General features: G+C 43.5%; 1 protein-coding gene across 5 annotated transcripts in view; it reads right to left on the bottom strand.

Moving 5' to 3' along the window:
- Positions 1-15,483, bottom strand: part of CADPS2 (calcium dependent secretion activator 2) — a 596,794-nt gene that overhangs the window by 428,838 nt on the left and 152,473 nt on the right. For all 5 annotated transcript variants that reach the window (XM_030215887.1, XM_030215888.1, XM_030215889.1 and 2 more), the window contains exon 3: positions 5,549-5,881. In XM_030215887.1, coding sequence (XP_030071747.1) covers positions 5,549-5,881 — 333 coding nt within the window. The remainder of the gene's footprint in view (positions 1-5,548; positions 5,882-15,483) is intronic.

Here is a 15,483-nt window from a genome sequence, read left to right as displayed (position 1 = left end):
CCGGACACTAGAACAGGCAGAACAGGAACAACTTCACCTGCGCTTGACCACCGTTCCTCCAGAGTTGAGCTCCGGAGTGCGGGTGGCCGGCAGGACTTGCAGGAAAGGCAGGAACTGAAGATCCAGAGGACCCACCCTGGGTCTAGGATACACGAGGGAGGCTGGGCAAGGAACTAGACTAGGACTGAGAGCTACACGCAGCCACAAAGCCAGAAACAGAAGACAGACTAAGGAGACAAGACGTACACCAAGGCTAGGCAGAGACAGGATTCAAGATATACACTCAGGATATACACCCTAGCAAGGCAGAAGCAGGACTCCGGATATACTCAGGATATACACACTAGCTAGGCAGAAGCAGGGTTCAGGATATACACTCAGGAAATACACACTAGCTAGGCAGAGACAGGATTCAGGATATACACACTAGCTAGGCAGAGACACACAGAGAGTATCAGGGTTCAGACTATAGTCAGAGACAGGCAAGCAGGCAGAGAATATCCGGGTGCAGGCTGTAGTCAGAGACAGGCAGCATGCAGGGAATATCCGGGTTCAGGCAATAGTCAGAGCCAGGCAGCAAGCAGAGAATATCCGGGTTCAGGCAGTAGTCAGAGCCAGGCAGCAAGCAGAGAATATCCGGGTTCAGGCAATAGTCAGAGCCAGGCAGCAAGCAGAGAATATCCGGGTGCAGGCAATAGTCAGAGCCAGGCAGCAAGCAGAGAATATCAGGGTGCAGGCAATAGTCAGAGCCAGGCAGCAAGCAGAGAATATCAGGGTGCAGGCAATAGTCAGAGCCAGGCAGCAAGCAGAGAATATCCGGGTGCAGGCAATAGTCAGAGCCAGGCAGCAAGCAAGCAGAGAATATCAGGGTGCAGGCAATAGTCAGAGCCAGGCAGCAAGCAGAGAATATCCGGGTGCAGGCAATAGTCAGAGCCAGGCAGCAAGCAAGCAGAGAATATCCGTGTGCAGGCAATAGTCAGAGCCAGGCAGCAAGCAAGCAGAGAATATCAGGGTGCAGGCAATAGTCAGAGCCAGGCAGCAAGCAAGCAGAGAATATCAGGGTGCAGGCAATAGTCAGAGCCAGGCAGCAAGCAAGCAGAGAATATCAGGGTGCAGGCAATAGTCAGAGACAGGCAGCAAGCAGAGAATATCAGGGTGCAGGCAATAGTCAGAGCCAGGCAGCAAGCAGAGAATATCAGGGTGCAGGCAATAGTCAGAGCCAGGCAGCAAGCAGAGAATATCAGGGTGCAGGCAATAGTCAGAGACAGGCAGCAGGCAGAAGAATACACCAGGGAAAACAGAGTCAGGGCTGAAACTTCAGCAGCTCCAAACACAGACAAAGAGAAAATGGCTGAAGCTTCAGACTCCAAACGCAGAGCAAGGCAAAGGAAGGACTAGCAGTCCACAGACCCAAACAGCAGATGGGCAAGAGCCCCAGAGAAAGGCTAAGAAGCAGCGCAACAGTGCTCTCACTAACCTCACGACCTTTTGACATAACACCTTACTATGCAAAGGCCCTGAATGCAAGCACAGCACTTCCTTATGAAGGCTCTCACTGATGATGTCACCTACTGCAGGACAGGAGCAGGGAACACCCTCACACCAAGGAGAGGCTTGGAACACATAGGAAGTGAACACACAGGAAGGGCAAGCAGGAGCCATCTTGGAAGCTGGAACAAAACAAGCGGGAGCCATCTTAGATGCTGGCTCCTCAGAGAGGCATAGCCCACACAGGTGAGGTCTACTGAAGCTATCAGCCCACAGAGCCAGAGACAAAACTAACACAGAGACAGACAGAAGCAAGCACAGATGCTGACCCCCAGAAATAAGGTAAGGGTGAGAGGGTGGTCACGGCCACAGACGTGACAATAGTATTGACAAAGCAATATTCTATAAGTGGCCACTTATGCACACAAATAACTAAAATACTGGCATTTGCATGCATTCATAGTGGCTAAAACTAGGCAGCTCCTTTTTAATTTTTAAAGAGTATCTGAGGTTTTTTCAGGACATTAGATTTTTGTTTATCCTGATTTGTCATCTATAAGGAAAGCATGTCTGGACTAGAGAAAGTGTTAGGAGTGTGAGGAAGATGTGGAGAAAAAGGGATTAAGGAAAAACCTTGGATGAAATGCCCTAGTGTGCTGACCAAGGACGTGGAAGTCAGTACACCAACCTTTGACTCAGACACCTCTATTTTTCTATTTTCCAACTCCAACTTCTACTATGTATAGTAAATCTAAGAGAAGTTTGAATAATTACAGAAACAGAAAATATTTCTTTATGCACAAAATTAGGATTAATAAACCAAAAAAATGTATTTACTTGAAGTTTGAACAAAGAACCTGAATATATAAACTGATAAATTTACCATATATTATAACGTCATTTTATTTTGAAGCTGAAATCCAAGTCAGCACATTCTTACCAACTCCGGCTTCACCCAAAATTGCTTTCCAACTCCAGAGCTCTGGTGCTGACCCTTAGATCATGGTGCATTGAAAACAGCTGTAGTAGTGCCTGTCTTAACCAGAGATGCACAACAGCACCACCATCCATACTGTTTAGACTTTTGGGATTTATTTATTAATATTTATTCATTCAGACTTTCTATCAGGCTTATTTTCGAAAGAGAAGGACGCCCATCTTTCTACACAAATCGTAAGATGGGTGTCCTTCTCACAGGGTCGCCCAAATCGGCATAATCGAAAGCCGATTTTGGGCATCCCCAACTGCTTTCCGTCACGGGGACGACCAAAGTTCACAGAGCGTGTCGGAGGCGTAGCGAAGGCGGGACTTGGGCATGCCTAAAACATGGGCATCCTCGACCCATAATGGAAAAAGAAAGGGCGTCCCTGACAAGCACTTGGACGACTTTACTAGGTCCTGTTTTCTTACGACCAAGCCACAAAAAGGTGCCCAAACTGACCAGATGACCACCGGAGAGAATCGGGGATCACTTCCACTTACTCCCCCAGTGGTCATTAACCCCCTCCCACCCTCAAAAAAACATCTTTAAAAATATTTTTTGCCAGCCTCAAATGTCATGCTCAGGTCCATCACAGCAGTATGCAGGTCTCTGGAGCAGTTTTAGTGGGTGCAGTGCACTTCAGGCAGGCGGACGCAGGCCCATCCACCCCTAACTGCTACACTTGTGGTGGTAAATGTGAGCCCTCCAAACCCACTACAAACCCACTGTGTTGGGGCTCCCTGCCTACCTGCTGCTGCTGCTCTCGGCTCTGAGGAATCAGCATCAGGGCATGGTTCCACCCCCAGCTGTTCCTGCTGCTTCCTTCTATTGGCAGCTGACATCCTGGAATGCCCATCTCCCTGAAGATGGACTCGCATTGGCTGGCTGCTATCCCAACTCCTCCTCCCTGCAGGGCTTCCCTGATGACATCACTCTAGAGCTGTGAGCTGATTGGATCCGAACTTCCTGGTGTCCCCCTCCAGTAGTGAGTGGGCGGGACATCCCAGGCTGACACTGTCCAATTTGTTTAGCCCCTCTCTATTGTGCTTCTAAGCATGGGGGGATGCTGCTTCCCAGCAGAGGCTGTTTGACCCTTGTCTTCCTTGCATTTTTTGAAGTCACCATTACTTTTATGCTTTACATTTACTCCCCCCCCCCACCCCCATTTCTTGCCAGTAAAATGTCATTTGAGAAAAGAATCATGGCACGGCTCTCATACACGCAAAGAAGCTGCGTGTAAGCCAGTGTACTTTTTTTTGTGCGCTCCATCTTCCCTGCCTTTTTTCTCCCCTTCTCCTACTTGTGATTATGAAGAACCGGCAGGTCCAGACCTGCCGTTAAAATTTCCACGGTAAAGGTAGGGACTGCTTTTGTGCATGAAGTCAGAAACAGCAGTCCATCGCATTACATGCACATTATAATAGTAATTAGCTAATTATAATAGCTTTGCATTCCGTTTTCGTTAGCTGCTACCGTGACAGGAAAATGGCTCGAAGAACCCTTTTGTGCATGTCCCGGTTTACTACTTGCATGCTAAACTGGCTAGAACTAGTTTAAAAACCATGTTGCTGGCTCGTTAAGTTTGGTGCATCTGGCCCAGAATAAGCAGCCTTGGCTAGAATGCATATACATTTACTGATACTTCCCTAAGATCTAAGCCAGCTCACTGAAGCTGAAATTCTGCCACTGCTCTACTTATTTGGAATCCTGGGAGTCTGAACATTCTTAGAGTAATGTTTCACCCGGGTACAACTGCCTTTTTGGATTACAGACTCTGGATTTACTAGGCCTGGAAGAAACCTGTGCAATGGAGAATTTGCACAGAATCTCCTGCTGAAGGCAACAATGTTAATCAGAAAAGGATGAAATAAGCAACTGAATGGATCCACAGCATCAGAAAAAGAAACCATTTGTGCAGTCAGCATGGACCTAGAAAGCAAGAAAAAGGTAGCTCCCTGGGTCCACAAAGTTGAAAGAGAGAGGTGTTTGAATCAGACCTAAAAGGTGACAGGATGTGCTATTAAAAGCTAACGATGCCAGACCTGGAGGATGGCTAAAGAGATAGAGGTGAGGGGGTCAGTAGTGGAAAAGGGTGTTCAGCCTGGAAGTGTACTGAACAGGAGTAAAGCTCAGCAGGACGGATTTGGAGGAAGGGGGAACCAAGACATTCATGAGAGGCTTAAACTAGGGGGAGGGGCAGGATGAAATAAACTGGAGAAAAACTGGAGAGGTAGAAGGACGATAATAAGCTGAGGTTGGTGGGTGAGGAGCTGAATCAATGGGAAGGAGGGCAGAAAGTGAGAGCTAAGTGACAGAATAAGCAGAGTGTGTTATGTGTGGCATGCACACAAGGAAAGCTAGCTGGTTAAATTGGGAATCAGTGCTCAGAAAGGCCAGACCTTATCCTGGAGGTTCCCCAGCCTGTCAGGTTTCAGGATATCCATAACGAATATTCACGAGAGAGATAAACTAAGCTAAGCTAACCATCTTTACCACATTCTCTGGCAACAAATTCCAGAGTTTAATTATACGTTGCGTGAAGAAAACTTTTTTCCCGATTCGTTTTAAATGTACTACTTTGTAGCTTCATCGCATCCCCCCTAGTCCTAGTATTTTTTGGAAAGAGTAAACAAACTATTCACGTCTACCCGTTCCACTCCACTCATTATTTTATAGACCTCTATCATATCTCCTCTCAGCCGTCTTTTCTCCAAGCTGAAGAGCCCTAGCCGCTTCAGCCTTTCCTCACAGGGAAGTCGTCCCATCCACTTTATCATTTTCATCATCCTTCTCTGTATCTTTTCTAATTCCACTATATCTTTTTTGTCCAATATAGAATTAGTGCAAGTTTTGGAAATATGCCCTTCAATTAAAGACTCTAGTGAAAATTCATCCTTATACACATAAAGGAGGTCATTTACTAAGGACTAGCCCACACCATCTGTCACAGGACACATTTTATTCCTATGGGTCCTGCAGCAAATGGCTTAGCACATGCTAATGTTATTAGCACATACTGTTCATAAATGTCTACCAAAATGAATGTTTGTGAAAATGTTAGAGAGATGGAGAACTTACCTGACAAGCATTATAAAGCAACTGATGTTCAAATTTTTTGATCCCCAGAATCTGTTGAAACATTTCATAAAGCTGATCTTTACTAAGAATTAATTCCGACACAGCACTTAATGCCATTCTGTTTGGTTGTTTACGCAGGTCCTCCTCTCCTCTGTATATGGCATCATACTTGGCTATCCAGGAGCTCAGAACAGTCTCTTTGCTTAATCCATCAATTTCTGGCAAACTTCGAACTCTTTTTTCTATGTTTTTCTTGAAAACGTCTCTGAAGTCATTTGCAGAGCACCCTCCACTGTGGACCATTCTGGCAACACGATCACTCTTGAGAAAAATCTACACACAAAAACACAAAATTAATCAAAATTGCAAAAGACAAGCAAATATATGCAGCCACTTTGGGGGAGATTCTATATAGGGCACCTAAAAAATTGGCGCGGAAATCAATGCCGACTAAGCGTATTCTAGAAGCAACACCTACATGGCGCGGTATATAGAACAGGCTTAGTTGATATCTCTGCATCTAAAACTACGTGCCTCCACTTACACCAATGAAAATGTGGCATAAATCTCGGCCAGTAGATTTACACGAACTGGGCCATGTTCTATAACTATATGTGTAAATTTTGGAATGCCCAAAAAATGCCCATTATAACCATGCCCCTTTTTACCTGCACTCATCAGAAATTAAGCGCACTGTGTTACAGAATATGCTGCGCGAGTTGTGCCTGTAAATTCTAGTTATTGCCAATTAGTGTTCATTATTGCTCATTGAGTGCTGTTAGCAATATTGATTAGCTTATTAAGCTGATAGAATATTCTGATAGAATATGGTTGAATTTTGGTGCGGCTCTCTAGGCGAGCTATATAGAATCCAGGGGTTTGTGCTTAAATTTCCAAATCAAAAGTACATTTTGTGGTATGAAACGCATTCCCACTTCCAACAATCATGTAACTAATGCAATAAAACATTAGCACCACTTGCAGCTCATAAGAGAGTTCAAACAAAGTTTTAGTTTCATAATTGATAGCTCCATAATACTATAAACTAGAAGCTTTGTAGGGTGTGATACATTTCAAAGGGGTAAGCAAAAGATGTAATGTGAAACATGAGTATATTAGAAGGAGCCTATCTTAAAAGTTGATGTTCATATAACAGGTGGTTATTGGGTCCTGGGGGAGAAGCCTCTAAAGCCAAGTAGGGTAGAGATTCCCAACATGCTTTTCAAACAGGTATTATGGCCAGGAAAGGAAGCAGGAAGACTAGCAATTCGGGAGTGTTGCTGCTTCTTGTTAAAAACATTTTATGAACTGCCTTTTGGAACTGTGACATAAAGGATGAATATTTCTTGCAAAGAGGATCTCATGAACTGCCTTTAAGCTGTGAGTTTACAAACTGTGTTTATTGTTTCTTGGGTGAATTGAAAAGGAAAATTACTCAAAGGGTTATTGAAAAAGCCTGGGGCTGATAGTGTCTGTACAATAAAGGAAGTTGAAATACGGGTGCAATTTGTGCTCTGTTAGTATTCTTTCGGTCTGAACCTCGTATGAAGTTGGAACTGAGGCAAAGAATAATTGTGAAATTTCTTCAACAAGTGTCCTACTACAGATCTGATTAAGGCTTCAAGAAGGCCAGAAACTCCACCTACATTATCGCTTTTTTTTTTTAAGACATTTCCACCCCCAACCCCCCCCCCCCCAAGATTACAACCTACACCAAACTCTAGTTTTCTTCAGAACCAGTATGGCTACTAGAAATCTACATTATGTGAATATTAGAAAGATTATCAATTTTGTAAATAACATATTGGAACAAAATAACACATTTAAGGCACAGATACTACAGATCATCTGGCGAATTATTTTATAACAATGTGCCTATAAAACTTTCTAAAAACTGCTTGTTTTATGTAAGGGAAGAGAAGGTATTTGGATTTAACTCATGCCTTTTTCAGTTCTACCTCAAGGTAAGTTACATTCAGGTAAAGTAGATATTTTCCTGTTCCTGGAGGGCTTACAGTTTATGCTCCTAATTTTGAGAATGATGCTCCTTACCTGGCACCCCTTTGTATCTCTGCTTATTCCTTATACCTCGGGTCATTCACTTTGATCTCTTGACGCTCATTGCCCTCATACTGCCTACACTCTTTGAAAAGTTCACTATGAATCTACTAGGAACTCTGCCTTCTTTCTCTTAGCACCCAAGCTGTGGAATGAATGACCTTCCATATTTCATTTCTATCTGAACACTCCTTTACAAAATTTAAGTCCTATCTTAAAACCTATTTCTATGAACTTCCATATGGCTCTCCCCCTCTCAGATACTGTGTGTAACTGAGGTGCCAGTCCAAACGAGCAGTCTTCCCAGTGACTTCTTGCTGTGTTTCTGGCTGAATGATTGGTCTGTCCTTTGACATATGGCATTCTTTTTTTTTTTTTTTTGTTACATTTGTACCCCGCGCTTTCCCACTCATGGCAGGCTCAATGCGGCTTACATGGGGCAATGGAGGGTTAAGTGACTTGCCCAGAGTCACAAGGAGCTGCCTGTGCCTGAAGTGGGAATCAAACTCAGTTCCTCAGGACCAAAGTCCACCACCCTAACCACTAGGCCACTCCTCCACTGTTGCTACTATTTGAGATTCTACATGGAATATTGCTATTCCACTAGCAACATTCCATGTAGAAGTCGGCCCTTGCAGATCACCAATGTGGCCGCGCAGGCTTCTGCTTCTGTGAGTCTGACGTCCTGCAGGACGTCAGACTCACAGAAACAGAAGCTTGCGCAGCCTTCTTCTACATGGAATGTTGCTAGTGGAATAGCCACCAACAGAAAACGTATTTACAATATCAATGTCTCTGGTAACATTCAACCACTTGTATACACAAACCAGGACTCTTAGCCACCAACTTCAAGAAAGTGCTAGCAAAACAGTTCACACCAGTATAATGTGGCAGATCTATAATTTATATGTATAGAGTACCCTCAGATATAAACCACTGTAACTGCAGTCAATAATGCTGCTAAAAAGTGGCATAGCACTTCTTTCATTGGGTAACTCTGACAATTTTGGGGGGAGAGCAACATATGCTCATTTTTTTATGCATCCCAATCACCACAGTGCTATAAAATCACTTGTAACTTTTAAAATAGTATATACTAGGTGAAAACTGTGCACTTATCTTTTGAGTTCTTGCCTCCCAGGCAGAACTATCTTGCCTTGTTAAAACATTTATCAGTTGCCTTTCCCTGGAACTGCCCGACTCCGCGGGGTTTCAATCTCTTTCCTCAGGGACAAGGGTTAAGGCTGCATAGATGTTATCTTCCTCCTTCTTTGTTGCTTCTTTTCTTTGTTCAAGCAATCCACAAAACAAGGCCTTTGTGGATTGCTTGAACAAAGAAAAGAAGCAACAAAGAAGGAGGAAGATAACATCTATGCAGCCTTAACCCTTGTCCCTGAGGAAAGAGATTGAAACCCCGCGGAGTCGGGCAGTTCCAGGGAAAGGCAACTGATAAATGTTTTAACAAGGCAAGATAGTTCTGCCTGGGAGGCAAGAACTCAAAAGATAAGTGCACAGTTTTCACCTAGTATATACTATTTTAAAAGTTACAAGTGATTTTATAGCACTGTGGTGATTGGGATGCATAAAAAAATGAGCATATGTTGCTCTCCCCAAAAAATTGTCAGAGTTACCCAATGAAAGAAGTGCTATGCCACTTTTTAGCAGCATTATTGACTGCAGTTACAGTGGTTTATATCTGAGGGTACTCTATACATATAAATTATAGATCTGCCACATTATACTGGTGTGAACTGTTTTGCTAGCACTTTCTTGAAGTTGGTGGCTAAGAGTCCTGGTTTGTGTATGCTAGTGGAATAGCAACATTCCATGTAGAATCTCCAATAGTAGCAACATTCCATGTAGAATCTCCAATAGTATCTATTTTATTTTTGTTACATTTGTACCCTGCACTTTCCCACTCATGGCAGGCTCAATGCGGCTTACATGGGGCAATGGAGGGTTAAGTGACTTGCCCAGAGTCACAAGGAGCTGCCTGTGCCTGAAGTGGGAATCGAACTCAGTTCCTCAGTTCCCCAGGACCAAAGTCCACCACCCTAACCACTAGGCCACTCCTCCACTGTTGCTACTATTTGAGATTCTACATGGAATGTTGCTATTCCACTAGCAACATTCCATGTAGAAGTCGGCCCTTGTAGATCACCAATGTGGCCGCGCAGGCTTCTGCTTCTGTGAGTCTGACGTCCTGCACGTATGTGCAGGACGTCAGACTTACAGAAACAGAAGCCTGCGCAGCCTTCTACATGGAATGTTGCTAGTGGAATAGCAACATTCCATGTAGAATCTCCAATAGTAGCAACATTCCATGTAGAATCTCCAATAGTATCTATTTTATTTTTGTTACATTTGTACCCTGCGCTTTGACACTCATGGCAGGCTCAATGCGGCTTACATGGGGCAATGGAGGGTTAAGTGACTTGCCCAGTCACAAGGAGCTGCCTGTGCCGGGAATTGAACTCAGTTCCTCAGTTCCCCAGGACCAAAGTCCACCACCCTAACCACTAAGCCACTCCTTTCAATGCTGTATCTGTGTTTACTGTTTTTCTTGTTAACTGTGAACCACTTTGACCTGTATACTAGAAAAGGCAGCACAGCAAATACTTATAATAAGCAAACAAACATGGTTTAAGCAGCTTGGCATTGAACCATGAATACTTAATGGCTATTATGGTATATCAATGTATTGAGAGTAATATCATGTATTTGTGTAGTGTTTTCTGATATGTTTGTATGCTTTTAATTGTCTTATTGTATATTTTAATGCTGCAGATCACCCTGGTTTTGCAAGGAGAGTATGTGATTAATAAATGTATTTAAATAATGTCTGGGGTTCAATTGGGGAGGTACTATTGACAGTTTTCACATGGAGCATCATTTGCCCCAAAGTTGGCCTTTTCTTTACCCCCCCCCCCCCCCCCCCTTAGAGCATATCCACCACAGTTAGTGTTCGTACTGCTAACCTGATGTTCCAATATGCAACCCATTATGTTCAGTGTCCCACACTTTATCTAATATAGGTATTCCCAATAATTCTTTTTGGACAAAACCATGCACAGGGCCATAATATTTGGCAAATTCAAAATAAAAAAGGAATGATGGATAAATTCTTACAACTATTAAATTATTTTAATTGCCTTCTCTTTGCTGAGCTCTTCCACGTTTCAGAATTGAAACATCTCATAATAGTAAGTTTATGGCTGTCTAGCAGAACCACTTAACAACCGTCATGTGAAAACTACATGTAACTAACTGTGGAGTAATTATTACCCTAGTAAGCTTTTCATTAAAAAATGATTCAATTTGTCTATTTATTCTAAGGGGCCCTTTTACTAAGCTGCGTAATCATCTACGTGCACTCAACGTGCGCCAAAATGGAGTTACCGCCCAGTTACCGCGTGGCCTGTATCAGGGGTCTAGCAAGTGTGTTTGAGTGTGAAACCATATGAGCTTTGACTGTAATCCAACTGCTCTAGGAATATATACTGTATAACAAATTCCTAGACCCCTGACGCAGGCCGATAGGGCCGAAACACGACTCGTGTTGGGTCGCTGATTTTATCGATTTGAATAAAGAAAGACTTTGCTGTGGACACCATCTGAGCGAGGTCTTTTGGCTCCATTTTTTCGCTTGGCCTGCAGTTACATCAGCCTTAGAGTTGGCGTAAGAGCGGGCAACTAAATGTGGAGGGACACAGGCAACACCCATGTAAGTAGAAGCCCCACCCATGCTCCTCCTTTGTGTAGGCCCTTTTTAAAAACAAGTGTTCTATTCCTCTACATATGTAATAGGTGTGTAAATACAGCTGCCTAGATTACAGAATGCCCTTTTAGTGCTTTTTATAATTTTGGTAATAAATAGAAAGAAAAGAAAATAAGATGATACCTTTTTTATTGGACTAATTTAATACATTTTTTGATGAGCTTTCAAAGGTACCCCTTCTTCAGATCAGGAATGAGCGAATGACAATCTTGGAAATGTACTAGTTTTGATCTTTGCATCTGTCACAGGAACTGATCGTGGTGCTGAACTGCAGCAAAATCAGCAGAAAGAGGGAGCAGATGGGGTAATGCATGTGAGTGGACCAGACTAAAGGGTACGCAAAAATAATTTAACAAACCCTCCCACCTACCCCCCCCCCCTTTCTCATCTACCCCTTGCTCTTTTCTCTCAGACAAATATTTTGCTGCTGATTTCACTAAGGTGGGTTAGGCAAACTAATGTTTCAGTTGGACTCACCACTATTCAGACTCAGTACCCCAGCTCTGAGATACTTAGGTCACATCACTCCTTGTAACTGGCTCCACTTTTTTTTTAAATGTATTTATAACCATTTAAATTTTTACAAGCGATAAAACAGCTTGCCGGAAATACAGAGAAAATAATATATAGGAATTATTTCAGTCAGGTAATTCTATTCTCTTCCTTAGACCACTAAATAGGGAGAGTGAAACAAGACAAGGAGATCAAACAGTAAACAGAAAACAAAACGTGGTATTAACCTGATTATCCCCAGATATTACTCGTCTAATTCACTATTCCACATTGATCATCTGGTTGGCTTCTTCAAGGCCAATACGGTGTATAGTCAAAATCATTTCATTGAAAACATACTTATTGTCCAATATTAGTTAGAAATAATAGATCTGATTACATTCTCTCTCTTTTAAAACTGGCTCTACTTTTAAACTCAAAGACCAATCCCCACTTTCCCAAGTTCTGTCTATATTACTCATCTGTTTTTATTTGTCTGTAAGCGTCAAGAAGCTGAGACTACCTAGTATAAATGTGTCTGTAAAGCACCATGTACATCTGGCGGTACTATACAAATGACAGTAATAAAAAATAATTTATTTGATAACAAGAGCATGGACAAATCATCAGGACAAAAAAAAAAAGAGCTCTGGGCAGCTTGTATCTCAGTTGGAAGTCTAATTATGTTCCAGTTGGGAACTAGTCAGGTTATCAAAGGAAAGTTCTCTGTCCTATTGTAACTGCAGCAATTCAGTATGCTGGAAATGGTCTCTACTGGCTTTGCCTGCCTATGGATATTGGGACATGGGGCGTTGTTGGTATATAAAATATAAAAATTTTGATTGTATCACCTCAATACCTTATTTGAATTAATGGAATCTTTAAAAAGCAAAGACACCGATTTTAATTCTGTTGATCTAGATCACAGATTCTTAACTGGTGGTACTTGCACCTCCAAGAGGTGTAGAAAGAGGCCAAACAAGGTACAGAAGGGTCTTAAAGTCTGAGGCAATTTATTTAAACTTTCTAGACAAAGCAAATACAGTTATTAGGACACTTACTGGTAGTATAACTGTGTACTACTATAATTTTAGTGACATGTTAGCAGTTAGGAACATATGTAACTGTCAGTCACTAGTGGACATATAGTTTAGGCAAGGGGGGTATGAGGATTTCATTGATCAATTAAAGAGGTGTGGGAACCAAGATAGGTTAAGAACCCCTGATCTAGTTAACCTATTTTCCAAATTTTTCAAAAAAATATTCCTTTGAACAAACTAGAATATTTTAAAGATTTTATTTATACATTATCAGACAACCATTTCACCATATGCAAATAAGAAAGGCACCAGAAGCATAAGAAAAAATGTCCTTTCCTTTAGTCATATCAGACCAGTCCAGACTAATGGGTTATGTCCATCTACCAGTGGATGGAGACAGAGAAAAGTAGTTCCAAGTAATTTGCCCCTAAAGGGAACTGTGCAGCCTGGAATGTTCAGTATTTCGAATACCCAAGCTTTGGTGCTCCAAGATATATAGTTATGAACACTGAAGAACTCAGCCCGAGTTATATCATAAAAAGAGGCTGATGCTCCATAGATAAACAGAATCCACAGAAACAGGAGATGTGAAACATCTATAATGATGAAATGGATAACCAAAGAGGCAATATCTGTGAATAAATATTGAATGAAAGAAAACACCAGAGGGAAGTGCTCTCGACTGGTCTGGTATGACTAAAGAAAAGAAAATTTTCAGGTAAGAACGTAAATTTTTCTTCCTTGTCATCTATACCAGACCAGTCCAGAGCACTTTCCACTGGTATTTCTCTCTCTTCTCCTTTACTCATCTTCCAGTGCTGAACCAAGTCAGTTTAGGGGCAGCTGCTTGCTTTTTATAGCCAAGTGGCCATCATGGAGGCTGCACCCCAGTGTGGGCTGTTGAGTCCCCCCCTTGGGGTCCTGCAGTACACGTCTTTCACAAAAGCTCCTCTGGAAGGAGGAGAGAAAAACCATTGGCTACCTAAACTGGTCTTTTATACATTCCTCCAAAAAACAAGAGAAGACACCACCTGATCACTAAATGACACTGTAGAGCAAGGTTAGACTAGGAGCAGAATCTTCCTCTTTGTGGAAAAGAGGGGAAGATTTGAGTGTTCTGCTACATCAGAGTTACAACTGGTTGTCACACATCTCTCTATATAAAACGCACCTCCAACATACTAATGAAGCCTCACTTTCCCAACGTTCTAAAAGTGAGGCGGCAGAGACCGATTTTAGTCCAGGAGTGTCTGCCCCGCCAATGCGTCAAATGTGATGACGTCGAGGGCGGAGCTATGACACTCACCGACCGTGTTGCACTACTGATTGGCTGTGCCTTGGGTGAAGCCTCGGATGACGTCGCAAGCACAGACGCAAAACAGAAAATCTCCCAGGCAGGGGGAGGAGTAGGGAAACACGCGGAGCATGTTTCCCTACTCCTCACCCTGCCTAGGAATCAACTGTCAGTGCCCTCCCCCCCTTTGGCGACAAACCGCAAAAAAAAAAAAACAGTCACTGAGTCGCTCCAGGCCAGCCAGAAAAAGTCTATCACACTCCTCCACAGTGTACCAGCACGGGGATCAACCGCAAAGAAAGCGCAGGCGAAGACCGCCAGTAACCCACCTCTACATCGCCACCCTTACTCTGGAAGCTCTGTCTTGATGCGGTGATTCTCCAAGCTGGCGTTCACGCAACCCAGGAAGGAAATCAGCTGACAGAGATTCCTGCAAACGCCAGCACTACCAGCTCGAGCCACCGCATCCGCACCCAGTTCAGCTCCCCCTCCCAAACACTCACACGGACTTCTAAACCACCTTGCTTTAATCGGCGCCGCAGAGGAGCAGGAGGAGGACAGGAAGAAAAAGCAGCAGTGGCGTTTGGATAAAAAATAACACACAAGTCTCACCCCTTCAAACAGGGGAATGCACGGCTCCACTCCCACATCTGATTCAAAATTCGCTGTCCAGAGACGGAGGAAGTTTCGATGGCCCCAGCACTACAGCAACCGAACCAGACCCGAAGTACAGCAACGGAGCATGCCCATCTGCCGGGCCGATACAAAGAATTCAGTACAGAAGCAACAAAAGAGAAACAGCTCTCCCAAGCCTGACAAAAATAACGATACTGTCTCCAAAATACATCCAAGACCACCTCAAGGTCCCAGACAGTGCCAGACACAACCAAGCAGCACCAACATGACTGCGTGACAGAAGAGGGAGGAGGAGGGGGGAGGGGTACTGAGACCACAGAGAGGGAGGGGGGGAGGTATCTCTAGAAGCAGCAAAAGAGAAACGCCTCTCCCAAGCCTGCAAAAAATAACGACACTGTCTCCAAAATACATCCAAGACCAGCTCAAGGTCCCAGAGAGTGCCAGACACAAACAAGCACGAACATGACTGTGTGAGAGAAAGAAGAGGGGGGAAGGGATACCGAGACCAGAGGGGGAAAGGGGGTGTCCAGAGACATGAGAGGAAGGGGAGAGTGGAATCAGAAGGGGGGAGGGGTCCTGTGACCACACAGAGGGAGGGGGGAGGTACCTCTCCCACACACACAGTGTCTCTCTCACT

This window comes from Microcaecilia unicolor, chromosome 10 (genome assembly GCF_901765095.1).
Source record: "Microcaecilia unicolor chromosome 10, aMicUni1.1, whole genome shotgun sequence".
NCBI lineage: Eukaryota > Metazoa > Chordata > Amphibia > Gymnophiona > Siphonopidae > Microcaecilia > Microcaecilia unicolor.
The sequence above is the reverse complement of the archived record's forward strand: the minus strand, read 5'-3'. Positions and strand labels throughout refer to the sequence as shown.